The 14,682-nt window shown below is 36.2% G+C and overlaps 1 protein-coding gene across 12 annotated transcripts in view; it reads left to right on the top strand.

Moving 5' to 3' along the window:
* Positions 1-14,682, top strand: part of DENND1B (DENN domain containing 1B) — a 306,443-nt gene that overhangs the window by 245,572 nt on the left and 46,189 nt on the right. For all 12 annotated transcript variants that reach the window (XM_049857696.1, XM_049857693.1, XM_049857703.1 and 9 more), the window contains one exon: positions 11,065-11,155. In XM_049857696.1, coding sequence (XP_049713653.1) covers positions 11,065-11,155 — 91 coding nt within the window. The remainder of the gene's footprint in view (positions 1-11,064; positions 11,156-14,682) is intronic.

The raw sequence follows: 14,682 nt of genomic DNA, 5'->3' as shown, positions 1-14,682 counted from the left end.
AATCTTTGCTCTATTCTTCTTAAATGTATCTCTCCCTTATATGCTTATTTATTGGCATATTGACTACTTTTTATAATGCTCATTTTCTTTTTATCTGGAATATAAATTTTTAGCTTTTTTCTTTTTCTCTGGCTCTTCCTTCAGTTTCCCTTAAAGTTAAACTTGCCTTCTACCTGTTTACTAAATGTTGCAGACTTCTCAACGTCATCCTCAGATTTCTACTTCTTTAATTTATACCCTCTTTTGGGGTTCTGTTATGTAAGACCGTAACTGCATTGATTACCTACATTAATGAGTCTCAAATGTATCTTCAGCTCAGACCTGTATGTGTATGTGTGTGTATAGTATTGTTGCTGTTGGTGTGTGCCGTGGAGTCAATCATGACTCATAGTGACCCTATAGGACAGAGTAGAATTGTCCCATAGCATTTGCTGAGTTGAAATCTTTACAGGAACAGACTACCAGGTCATTTCTCCCATGGAGCCGTTTGGGGTTTGAACCACCAACCTTTTAGTTAGCAGCTGAAGGCTTAACCATTGTGCCATTGTGTATATTATTTGGGTATGTATGTTTTTATGTGTTTTCATGTATATGTGTATATGTATGTGTTTATATACACACATACACACACCCATATATGTACATGCGTCTGTCGGTATACACACATTTTGCTTCTTCTGCATCCTTTCTTTTGGTAACTAGTGCTACTCTGTTGCCCGAACCAGAAAATTAGGAGTCATCTTTCCTCATGCAGTCACTGCCCACCTTTCTTGAATCCAGTTTCCAGTTGTTCACTATGTTTTGTGCTGATTCTGCTTTTAATTATTACTCAAATATATCCATTTTATATATATATATATATAAATTTTAAATATATATCAACCTCACTGTAAGTAACCGATGACTAGTTTCACGTTCTTTTATTTAATTCCTCTTTTAAGCCATGATCCATTCTAAGTGTTTTGAGAGCCTTCTTTTTAAAAAAGCAAATCTTATATTTTCCCATTATATGTAGGATAGCTTTGAATCCTTCGTCTGGTAGACGAAGTCCATCTTGCAGTCTCTACCTCTTTACTCTTTTCTCTAATGCCTCTCCAAATACCCTTGTTCCAGCCATTCTGAACCATTTGCTATTAGTTTCCTGAAAATGGTTTCATGTCTTTCAGCTTCTGAACCTAGGTGCTTAATAAACAGTGAGTTAATAAAGAAAAGTAAATTTAAATAATTAAAATTACACTTATTGAATACTAGCTGCATTCTCGGTGCTGTTTGAATGCTTTATCTAATCTAGTTCTTTAAGACTCAGCTTGGTTGTCTCTCTTCTGGTTTCTTGGCCTCCCAATCCTTTTTTTATAAATTCTTATTCTTTTAGAATTTTGGATTTGCAGTATATAATATTTGTTGTCTTGAATTGTAGACTCTGTAAAGTCAAGGATCCTGCTTTAAGTGCCTTTGTGTCCTAATATCTAACACACAAACCAAAATAACCAAACCCATTGCCATTGAGTCGAATTCCGACTCATAGTGACCGACCCTACAGGACAGAGTAGAACTGCCCCATAGGGCTTCCAAGGACACCTGGTGGATTCGAACTGCCAGCCTTCTGGTTAGCAGCCGAGCTCTTAACCATTGTGCAACCAGGGCTCCATCTAACATAGTAGGCAGTTAATATTTTGAAATAAGTAAAGGAAAAACAACAACAACAAGAACAAAAAACTCCTGTATGATTCCCTATTGTAAGGAATATGGAAGGAAATGTTTTCACAATTTTAGTGGATAAAGGACCTATTAAATTGAATATAATGGAAATCATTTAGGGATAATACAAAAATCGTAGGAATCAGGTGTTACTGTTTTTTACATTGAATGGCGTGTGTGTGATTTTAAATTTGGAGTCCCATAATGGTGTGTATAGGAGTGGAAATTCTATGAGATCCCAAGTACACTCTCTTTGCTGCCATGATCCACATGCCCTGACTTAACTAGAACATTGGATAAAAAGAGTGGATCAAAAGCCAATGTTTTTCTTTTATGTTATCTAGGGGTTTTGGAAGATTTTAGAAAGCTTTTAACGTAAATAATAAATTGTTATAAACTTCTACATTTCCCTAGTAACCTTTTTTAAAAGAGGCATGAGTGTGATGGTTACTTATTTCATGGTATGTAATCTGTTGTTGTTTTTTTTTTTTAATCTGTAGCTAAGATCAACACATGCGTTACTAGTACTAAAGAGTCAACATTTTGGAGTATTAGGAAATACTTGACATATGAATGGGTGGAGATGGTAATTGCATCAGGCACATATTTCAGAACATGAGAAAAGAATCAAAATGAAATGTGACAGGGAAGATGTGGAGGCTTATTGGCAAAAGTAAGGAATGCAGAAGGGGAGGTAGTTTATCAGGATAAAGAATTCGTTTTTCTCAGGATCATTTGTTAACTAATTTCTAGCAGCATTCTAAACAGCATGTCTCAAAGTATAGCCTCAACTCACCTGCATTAGAGTTACCTGGAGAACCTGTTACACATGCATATTCTTTACTCATTCCCTCATTCAATAAGTATGGTTTGAGTCTTCTCTGTACCAGGCAGTGTTCTCGGTGATGGGATACATCAGAGAACAAAGCAGGAAAGAATCCCTGACTTCCGAAGCTTTTACAAAGCAGGAGGAAGACAGGCAATAAATTTAATAAATAAATAATTCATTATGTTCAAAGGTGTTAAGTGCTATGGAAGAGTAAATAGAACAGGTAAGAAAACGGGGACTTTAGAGGTGAAGATGGGATTGCAGTTTAAGAGTATAGTTAGTGTAGATTTCATGGAGAATGCAGTATTTCAGCAATATCCCTTGGGGTGGTCATAGATAAAAGCAGGGAGAAGGAAGATTTGAAAGGCTAGTCCTGCAACACAGGTGAGAAACGATGGCAGTTTGGAACTGGTTGGTGGGAGGGGTGCTGAGAAGCAATCAGGTGTATGGATCTGTTTTGAAGGTAAAGCCAGTGGATGCTTTGAAGGATTGAATGAACATGAAGTGAGAGAATAAGGAGGGAGTCAAGGATGATTCTGCAGTTTCTCCTCTGAGGCACTGGAAGGCTAAAAAACCAAACCAAACCTGTTGCTGTCAAGTCAATTCCAACTCATAGTGACCCAACAGGAGGGAGTAGAACTGCCCAACAGGGTTTCCAAGGAGTGGCTGGTGGATTCAAACTACTGACCTTTTGGTTAGCAGCCAAACCCGTAACCATTGCACCACCAGGGCTCCTGGAAGGATATGGTTGTCATTTAATTTGAGATGGGGAAGATTGCAGGTAGAAGAGATTTTGTTGAGGAGATAAGAGTTCAGTTTTGGACGTGGTAAATTTGAAATACCTGACATCTGAATGGAAATATGGAATAGGCAGACTGATTAAGGAGGCAGAGGAGAAAATTAGACTGGAAATACAAATTTGAGAATCATCAGCATACCGGTAGTATTTAAAGCCTTAAATAGGAGACCAGGTGAAATTACCAAAGGAGTGATTATAAATAGAAATGACAAGAGGCCCAGGGACTTAATATTGAAAGGGGAATGTAAAGGAGACAATAGCAGGGGAGGCCAAGAAAGAGTGTGACCAGTGAAGTAGAAGAGAAATCAGGAGCATACTCTACCTTAGCAGCCAAGTGAAGAAAGAGTACCAAAGAGGGAGGAATCAACTGTGTCAAATGCTCGGAACTGGGTCATTAAAGTGATAATTTGGCCACCGGGTTTAGTAAAAATTTTGGACACATGATGACCTCAGCAAGAGTAAATTTGCTAAGTAGTGAAAAAGTAATCATGATTGAAGCATAGGAGGAGAGGGCATGTAGACAAAAAGTATTGACAGCTCTTTTGAGGAGTTTTACTGTAAAAAAGAGCAGAGAAATGTCTATAGATAGAGAAGCATATGGGGTCAAGAGAAGAAATAATACATATATGTAGGCTGCTGGGAAAATCTAGTAGATAAAAAATTAGATGCAGGAGAGAGAAGGAACAATTGCTGGAGAGTCCACCTTTGTGAGGAGCACAGAGAGTTCATCTATAAAAGAGAAGGCAGAGTCTGTGGGCATGGATGGAGAGGTGGGTAAGGGTGGTGCTGAGAGCTCACAGCATTTCTCTTTTGATTGCTTCCATTTTTTCAGTGAAATTAGGAAGCCAGTTCACCAGTTGAGAGAGAATGGGGGAAAGATGGTTGGCTATTTGAGGAGAGAGAAGATAGGAAATTATGATCTAAATGGGGTAAGTGAGTGGACTAGGGAAAAAAACAGTAGGATTGCTTGGCATAATTTAGAGCCCTTTTGAGGTTGTTACTATGTTCCGAATTATAGCGACCCTATAGGACAAAAAAAAAAAATTTACTACCCCACAGGGTTTCCATGGAGCAGCTGGCGGACTCGAACTGCTAACCTTTTGGTTAGCAGCCAAGCTCTTTCCCACTGCACCACCAGGGCGCCAAGATTATGAATTTAAAGTGAGAGTAGCCATCATGGTGGGTTGGTTTTTCTCCAGCTACTTGGAACATACAAGCTTGCTGAGTACATGTCTCCTCCTGCTTTAGTGCCTTTATTGACACAGCTCTTTCTTCTGCCTGGAGTCCTCTTCTCCCCTTAAACCACCTCACTTACTTCCTTACCACTTTCAAGTCTTGGCTCAGATGTTATCTTCTTCATGAGGCCTACCCTGGCCACGCTATTTTAAACCGAAAGTTTCTTGCCCAACACTCCCTAACACAGTTCTAGTTTGTCCTCTCGCATGAAGCACTTTCTAACACAGTACATCTTTTCTTATGTTTCTTGTTGGGTGTTATTACCCTTGCCATGCTGACTAGATGCTTTAGCATCATGAGGTTTGGATTTTTGTCCATTTCATTCATTCCTTTATTTCAAGCATCTAGAAAAGTGAGCTTTCAATTTGAATATTTATTGACTGGTGAATTAATTAATTCTTTGGTCTGGTGATAATAAAGTTCAGCTAAATTCTTTAGCAAATTATTTATATCTGTCAGTTGATATGCCTTTGAGGGTGGTATTGTTGTTCCACTACTGTTACTAATTCTAATAATTTGCACTGAATGGGCTCTTTATAGTCTTCAGAGTGTTTTCCTGTTCATTATATCATGGTGATCTAATTTACTATACTGGAACCTTACAGTCATCTGGTTACCTAATTTTTGAAATGGCATAAAAGCAACAATTTATTTCTATTCCTTCACATACTTAATCCTCCTGGTTTGAGCTCTAAACTACCTACCTCATTCTCACTTGTGCTCAGCAGCAGTCGTATTTATATATAGCTACTATACTAACTGAATGCCTTATATTAGGCAGGTGTCTGTAAATAGCTGTTGAGTTAATTTATTGTAACACTTCAGCATGTTTTTCACTAACCTGTCAGAGTTTACTGAGCATTTTTAAGAAGAAATATTTAAATTTTGGCTACTTTTTTTTTAGCCCAGAGCATTGTGTAGAAAGACTTTTGGGAGAGAGGGGCAATTCAGCATTTTTTACCTGTACAGTTCACTGACACTGATTACATTGATCATGTTGTGCAGCTATCACCCACATCCACTGCCACATTTTCCATTACCACTAACAGTTACCCGGGGCCGCCTGAACAGTGACTCTGCCTGCCCTCCTCCCTCTTTGCCCTGGTAACCGTTGATATACTTTGATAAAAGTGATAATTTTAAAGATCCATCAGAAATTAATATACTTTTTTTATTATTGTATTTTAGATGAAGGTTTACAGAACAAACTAGTTTCTCATTAAGCAGCTAGTACACATATTGTTTTACGACATTGGTTAACAACTCCATGATGTGTCAACACTCTCCCTTCTCAACCTTGGGTTTCCTATTACCAGCTTTCCTGTCCCCTCCTGCCTTCTAGTCCTTGCCCCTGGGCTGGTGTACCCCTTTCGTCTAGTTTTGTTTTATGGGCCTGTTCAATCTTTGGCTGAAGGGTGAACCTCAGGGGTGAGTTCATTACTGAGCTAAAAGGGTGTCCGGGGGCCATACTCTCGTTTCTCCAGTCTCTGTCAGGCCAGCAAGTCTGGTCTTCCTTTTTGAGTTAGAATTTTGTTCTACATTTTTCTCCAGCTCTATTGTGATCCCTGTCAGAGCAGTCAGTGGTAGCTGGGCATCATCTAGTTATACTGGACTCAGTCTGGTGGAGGCCGTGGTAGATGTGGAGGCTGTGGTAGATGTGGTCCATTAGTCCTTTGGACTAATCTTTTCCTTGTATCCTAAGTTTTCTTAATTCTTCCTTGCTCCTTGAGGGGCGAGACCAGTGGAGATGGCCACTCACAGGCTTTTAAGACCCCAGATGCTACTCACCAAAGTAGAATGTAGAACAAGAAATTAATATACTTGTAAAGAAAAATTTTAAAAGAAATTTCTCTAAACTGCTAAAGATTTATTTAAAAAAAAAAAACCAAAACCCTGTATTTTTCTCTCTTAAGACTTCAATTTTATTAGATTGGTCAGCTTATCTTTGTGTCCAAGAAGGGTTTCTTACAGAGATAAGTTTTTGAGTTATGGTAATTTTTCCTCCAGGCTGAAGAAGCAATTTGAGTGTGTAGATTTATTGACTGTGTTTCTCCAGTGCTACTGCTGCTTTGCTTCAGTAATAAGACTGGCATGTTAGCAGCACAGAAGGACGGTGCCCCATCCTGCCTCTTCCCCAGCATGGCAAAGAGTTACGCCACTGACCCCTCCGTCAACCATAAACTTTTCATGAGTTGTTTTTTTTTTTTTAAATCAAAGATTTTTTAAAATATGATATCAGCATTCTGAAATTCAATTATTGTCATCCTCAGAGTTTTGATGTGTTGGAATTAAATATTTATGTAACAATATGTAACAACAACAAGAAGAAGAACACTGATGTTATAGTAGCATAACTCGTTATGGATTTTTTAGATAGAATGCCAAAAATACACCAACTAATGAAGAATTAAACAATTATGAAAAGCATAACAGTTTATCTTTTAGGGAAAAGGTACATTCCTACTGGTCTGCTGGCCAAAATATTCAAGTTTAACCTGTGAATCTGATCAGAAATATATTCTTTACATTTTTCTAAAGAAACTTACCATTAAGCCTATTCTTTATGTTATATTGTAGTTTTAAAACACTCATTTTATATTTCATTTTATTTCAGAAATCTAATGGAAATTGTGAATGTTCATTTTCACTTAACAATATTGATTACTTAAGTGCATTTAAAAGAACAGGTCATTTCTTTTATTTGACTCAATGTCCAGTTAAGATGGTTACCTGATGATAAAAACACTTTGAAAAACCTGAGTGATATCAATATCAAAAAGGGTAGCGGTAGCAGGAAGCAATTTTGCCACTTAAAAACGTTTATCTTATATACTGTCATGCTACTTTAATATCATGTCATAAGATTTAACAAAATCAAATTTCTCTTGCAGTTAATGATGAGTTAGGTGGAATAATATTTGTGTAGAATTAAATATATTCTCAATTTAAATCAATTTTATCTATTTATATTTTAAAATTAGGGAATCCATACTAGAGATTTATGTTTATGAATATTTGTAGGACTTCCAAGTATGCTGTTTATGTTTTGGTATGATCATTAGCATGTTAATTCCAGATTCTTAATTTTTACTTTAGGAATAAAAAGCAAAATATGAAGGTTTACGTGAAAAGCAGCATCTTAAAAGTCTTTAATTCCCTTAAAAATCTACTTGAAACCTAACTTTGTATTATAGCTTTCATTATTATGAACAGTGTTACTTGTCATTACTCGCAATACCAAACTAATTCTGATGCTGATATTAAAAACAAAAACCTAAGTGTTTCAATTACCTAAAGGTATGTTTGCTAAAATGATATAAAAAAAAAAATGATATAGGTGACCATTAATCAGGGACAGGTTATAGAACATAATAGAGCCGTTTCTTTTACAACAGAGATGATGTCTTTTAGTTCAAAATTATTTCTACGTAGCAGTAGCTAAAAATGTTCTTATCTCTTTTACTTACTCTGAAATGCTCCAAAGAGTGGCCTGACCATGAACCAACTCCACTTGGGATAAAAAGCTGTTATTTAATCAGAAATAGAAAAAGGAGTTTAGGGAACTGTTCCCTGCAACATTCTTCTCCATTAATACCACTTTTCAGTTTATACCCATGTGTCTGTGTATGTATGTATTATAATGTATGTGTGCATATGCAATAATCAATCTTTTATTTTAAGAACAAACGCTTTTATTCAGTGCTTAAGTTGACAAGTGTGTGATTGTCATTGACAGGATTGTTTGCAAAGCCTGTGATAACAGGAGGCACTTTACCAAGTGATTAATTTCTGTTGGCTCAAATCACTAGTTTAGTAACACAAAGTGGTTACTCATACTCAAAAATGCATGATCAGTAAATAGTTTTTGAATTTATCTCTCCTTAGACTTGAACTGTTGCACTCAAACTGAAATGAATGGATTATTTCCAGTAAACACAAAGTTGAAAACCTTTTTAAAAACCTTATAGTCATAATCTTTTAAAGCAAATTAAGTCCTTTGAAAGAATGTCTTAGTTTGTTCTACTTGTCAGTAATGTATTACTTAAGATTTATCATTTTGGTTTCACCTTATTTTTTTTTTTTTTCCAAAATGATACTTAGTCCCTCAAATTAGATAACTTTAGCTTGATTTATAATGCTGTACTGGAAACGTGTACAAGTCAGATTTTTACATGCATTTTATTTTCAAATGAACCATTTATTTTATGTAGCAAAGACGTTAACATTATGTTACTAGCTTTGATCACAAGATATAATGGGATGAATAATTATGTAAATTATAATTATTTAATTTTAAAGCCAGGTAAAGCATATGACCTTTAGCATGATTTCAGTATGCTTTAGTCTGTCAGCAGACATTTATTTGGTTCAAACTATATGTCAGGGCTTTTGCTAGGTACAGAAGATACAAAAATGAGGCAGACAGTGATCCTGGACTCAGGAAGCTCAGAAAATGATAGAGAAAAGGTGGTGGTGGGGAGAAAAGTGAGCTTCAGTGTGTGTTCTTTTGTGTCTACAATATAGGCATTCAATTTTTTTTTTTTTTTAACCGAGTTCTTACAAAACCCTGTGAAGTATTTGTTATTATTTCCATTTTACAGAAGGGGAAATAGACTCTCAGAGATGACAAGTTGCCCAAGATCATAAAGCTAATAATAAATGGCAGAGTTGTGAAGAAGGCCTTTCACACTCCCAACTCCACTTTAATTTATACTACAGTAAATAACCTTTTGCATGCCCACCATGATGAGGATTTAAAAATGAGTAGTCTGTGGCTTCCAGTAAAGGTTTCTAAGGTTTGTGAGAGCAATTCGTGTTCCATAAAAAGCCAATACTGTATCCTTTTAGGCTATGTCTATCTAAACTCATCTTACCACATATTTTTGGTCAGAACCATTTTATGGTAATAAAAAGATTTGAAAGAAAAGGCATGTTGTGGCTAAACCACATTTTGAACTAGAATCTGTTGTCGCTTTTCATACTTGATTTTGGTCTGTAGGAGGTTTCAGTCTCAAAGTTTTATAACTGATGTAGTATACTGCTATTAAAAAAAATTTTTTTTTAATAGCTATTAGTGATCTTAAATTGCTGCCTGAGGAACTCCTCTGAGTTTGTTCTGTCCTTAACCATTCAAATAAAAAACTAGGGAACAGTGTGAGATTTTTTTAAAAGTTAAGTTACTTTATTGTAATTTAAGTGAATTTAAAAATCCAGATTGTGGTGGGGTTGATTCTAAGATAAAAATGAACATTTTGTGTTAATTCTCAAATATTCAAGTCTACCCTGAAAAAACCATTTAAAATTTTCCTAATTTGGTGTATATAATGCAATCTTCTGCCTTTTATGCAAGGAAGCCTTAAAGGTCCTTCATCTTCATTATGAATAGAAAACTTGGACACATTTGTAAGGTTTCTCACAATCCATGTATTAGATCATATGCTATAAACCCATAGATCAACAGAAACCAGAGGTCAATAAAATCAAAAGTAACCAAGTGCTAGTAATACAAGTATATAATAAGCATAATACGAATCACCTAGCAATCTTTTTCAAAATACAGTGTCCATACCTGAAGGTCCTGATAAACTGTGTGTGCTGGAGTCGGGTAAGGATGGGTCAGAACAGCTAATAGAAGGTACTCTACAAAGTATCTGCGTTTTGAAAAAGATCTCCAGGTGCTTTTGATAGCTCCTGCTTCCCATCCCAGTCTTTCTTTAAGAACACTGAAAACTGTTGTTTATAATAACCTTAAACGTGTCAAGTCAATTTATGCTTTACCTCAACTATATTTAAATTTGTAATTATAGTTCTGATCATTTAGTTAACACATATGCCAGGAATTATGAAAGTTGCTTTTATTTTATTGTTAAATGGCTAGAATTATCTGGCACTCTTTTATGCTTTAGGATGTAATAGTTTAAATGTAGACTGTTTCATTTTACCTGGAGGAGTTCAGCGATAGTCTGGAAAATGATTCAACAATAATAATGTCTAACATTTCTTAAGTGTTTACTGCGTCAAAGACTGTGCTTATAAGCACATTACCTAGGTTAATCTAATTCAATCTTTGCAGCAATGCTATGAGGTGCAAGGGCTGAGAGAACCTGGTCAGGGAGGACACAGCCCCGTGGGCAAATGTCTTGGCAAAGAGGCAGGACGTTTGTGCAGAGCTCTCAGCAGAGGTTGCATGTTGAGCAATCTGTCCAAACCCTGTGGTTTTTACTATGCACTTTGCTATTTCTTGTTTAGAGTCTGTGCTGTATTTGTAGTTTAACTGGTTTACTGCTGTTCACATGTTGTTTCTATTGAGAATTTTCTGGTCATATATTTGTTTTTATTTATTTTTAATATTTTATATTTTTATATATGTTTTTTGTGTATATACACATGTGTGCATAATTAGTGTTTAGATGAGAGTTTGGTGTTGATATTTTTTATATAAGTAGAAATGTGATTTTATGAAGTAAATGAAAAATTCACATATTTGACACTTCAATTTCAGTTCATCGATGGTCGACTGGCAAAGCTAAATGCAGGAAGGGGTTTCTCTGACGCATTTGAAGAAGAGATCACTTCAGGTGGCTTTTGCGGAGGTAGAAACTAGTTACCATATGATTATCTGTTTTTTGAATAACATGTCTTGGCTTTGTACTATTGTCTGATTTAATGTACTGAATAAATAGCAAATTATTTTCTCCTAAATATGTAATGTCTCTAGATGCATTTCTATCTCAGGAGCTATGATATTAATTTATTTTGTCTGATCTGTTATTCTAGGTGTTTAAGATGGATTGGCAGCCATTGTCTCTGATAATCTCTTCATACTGATAACACAGAACTCCAATTAGTTTGTATTTTCCTGTTTTTCCTCTTGAGAATTGTTTTCTGCTAGAAAAGTACTCCTGATGGCCATTACTAGTATGAACTTGAGAACTGAGGATATGTTTGAAAGGGTAGATTGTAGTATAATCCAAAAAGAAAGATTCAGCTACCACGACTGCATTTTCATTTGAAATAGCTATATTGTTAGTCTTTACCCGTTTTGCTTTGCAGACCACTGCAGCATTAGGAAAGACTTTTCAGTTTACCAACCCACGTGCTTACACTCGCCACCAGGAAAAGAGCTCACTTACAGCAATGGGTGGAGTCATATTTTGAATGTGTGAAACATCAGTTAGTTGATATCTCAATTTTATTTAATGTAACTAACTCATTTAAAATGTAAATATTCAGACAATGTTATAAATGTCATAAAGGTTAATGCTGTAATTATCTAGGCAATTAATAACTAAGAACTGAACCCCCTTGTACGTGATCGTTCTAGTATATTGTTATATCCTGACTGGCAGAGAATTTTGCTTGAGTCATGGAAATATCCTTTTCATTCGTTATGCCAGTATGTGCTGAGTGCTTACTATATACTGGGCAGTGTTCTTCCGATAAACTGGGTGGACTAAGCAAACAGAAGTCCCTGCCCTCTGTATCTTGGTGTGTTCATCTTTGAATTAGTGTAAAAGTAATTTATCTACCTCTCTGTAGGTTTGTTCTGAGAAGAAAAGACTTTAGTCTGTGTATGAATAAATAGTTGCCAGAACTGAGAAGTAAAACGTGAAAAGACAAAGAGTAGTACATCAGAGTAATACATCGTTTACAAATTTCACAAAATTTAATTTTATTCTTAAATAATTAGATTTATATTTGAACCAAAAAAATAAACAGTTGAATAATTTGTGCATTAAAAAATGTGCAGATGAACTTAGCAGTTGCGGATCTTCATCTGATGTTTAAGTACAGCATTTTTTTTTTTTTTAAAGCTCTTAGCTTGGGGAAAAAAGTTAGTTTACTTGACTCAGCAAGTCAACTGAATGTGGAATTATTCAGCTCCTTCTTGCTTTCCCCAGCTCATGGGTAAAAATTCAGCTTCAGTGGAACTTTTGTGTTAAAATAAGGCTTTTTTACATTTCAACTCAGACAAGCAAAATATTGTCAGCTCATGGACAAATTGCTTGAGGCATCTATTCAGTATTTACATAACTGCTGTCTCATTATCTTTATGACCCGTGGGTCTAGTAGCTTATATGGAATTGAAGATGACATTCTGTGACAGTAATGGGGTAGAACTATGATCCTTTTGTATAGTTAAATTCTTTAGTCTTAACCATTGGCCCAGATGCCTCTGTAATAGAAGCAGGTGGCTCTCCTGGTAGGGTGGGTCACTGAAATGTTTCAGTAAAGGTCCTCTTGTTTAAAAAAGAATAGGGGAATATTGATTGCCAGTTAGCATCCGACTTAGAGACTTCTGCACTTTCTGTGAAACTTAATGCCAACTTTCTTCAAATGAAAAGGGTTTTGAACTCGTCCTAATTTGAGGAGGCAATACTTATCCAAAAGGAAAGCTGAGTTCAACATGTATTAATTTCAGTGGGTAAAACGAGAAAGTACATTAAAAAATTTGCCTGACCATCCAGTGTTATTTTTTAATTATTGTGTTTTAGATTATTATATTGGAGGGATATAGAAATTATTTCTTAGAAAAAGTAAAGCAAAATCCTTGAGGATTTGAAGTAAAGAGGCTAATAATATAATAAAAATTAGTAATGCCCTTCTAACTGTGGGGATATGTATTTAAAAAATAGCTCCTAGAAGTCAGTTCCAAACATTTCCCATCTAGGCTCCATTTGTGACAAAGAAGAATACATCTAGGTCTTGGTGTTGAAACTGTTCTTCAAAGAAGTAAACTGTTCTTTGTCACTTCTCTCATATTAATAATAACTGTAATATTTGTCATATTTATTGAATACCAGTATGGGGAAGAAATTCTCATAAGAGCTTTACCAATATTATCTCATTTAATCCGTACAACAAAAGGAGTCCCTGGGTGCACAAATGGTTAAGCGCTTGACTAGCAGCTGAAAGATTAGTGGTTTGAACCCACCCAGAAGTACCTTGGAAGACAGGCTTGGCAGTCTGCTTCCGAAAGATCACAGCCTTAAAAACCCTATGGAGCAGTTCTGTTCTGCACATATGGGGTTGCCGTAAGTTGGAATGGACTCTGTAGCAACCAACAACAAAAACTACAATCCTCAGAGCATCCACCCCCTTTTTTAAATTGTGTTTTAGGTGAAAGTTTACAGTGCAAATTAGTTTCTCTTTCAAAAATTTATACACAAATTGTTTTATGCTATTGGTTGCAGTCCCTGCAGTGTGTCAGCACTGTCCCTGCTTTCCCTTTCCACCCTGGGTTCCCCGTGTCCATTCGTCCAGGTTTTCTGTCCCTCCCTGTTTTCTTGTCTTTGCTTTTGGGCAGATGTTGCCCATTACATCTCCTTTACTTGATTGAGCCAAGAAGTATGTTTCTCACCTGTGTAATTATTTGTTTTAGAGGCCTGTCTAATCTTTGGCTGAAAGGTGGACTTCGGGAGTAGCTTCAGTTCTGAGTTAGCAGAGTGTCTGAGGGCCATATTTTTGGGGTCGTTTCTTTTTTTTTCTAGCCTGTGTCAGACCAGTAAGCTTGGTCTTTTTTGTGTGTGTGTGAATTTGAGTTTTGTTCTACATTTTTCTCCCACTCTGCTCAGAACCCTCTCTTGTGATCCCTGTCAGAGTAGTTGGTGGTGTTAGCTGGGCACCGTCTATTTCTTGTGGGTTCAGGCTGGTGGTTCATGTGATCCATTAGTCTTTTGGAACTAATATTTTTCTTGCATCTTTGGTTTTCTTATTCTCATTTGTTCTGAACTTGATGGAACCAACAGATGTATCTCAGGTGGCGGCTCACAAGCTTTTAAGACCCCAGATGCTACTCACCAAAGTAGGGTGTGGAACATTTTCTTTATGAACTGTGTTATGCCAATTGACCTAGCTGTCCCCCGAGACCATGATGTCCAGCCCTCAGCCCCAGTAACTCGGTCCCTCAAGGTGTTTGGATGTGTCTAGGAAGCTTCTATTGCTTTGCCTTGGTCAGATTATACTGACTTTCCTATATCGTGTGTTGTCTTTCCTTTCATCAAAGTTAACACTTGTCTACTATCTAGTTAGTGATTTTCCTTTCCCACTCCTCCCCTCCCTTATAACCATCAAAGATTGTTTTTTTTCTGTGTGTAAACCTTTTCTTGAGTTTTTATAA

Source organism: Elephas maximus, chromosome 18, assembly GCF_024166365.1.
Source record: "Elephas maximus indicus isolate mEleMax1 chromosome 18, mEleMax1 primary haplotype, whole genome shotgun sequence".
NCBI classification, from domain to species: domain Eukaryota; kingdom Metazoa; phylum Chordata; class Mammalia; order Proboscidea; family Elephantidae; genus Elephas; species Elephas maximus.
This window is presented reverse-complemented; position numbering and strand designations above follow the sequence as displayed.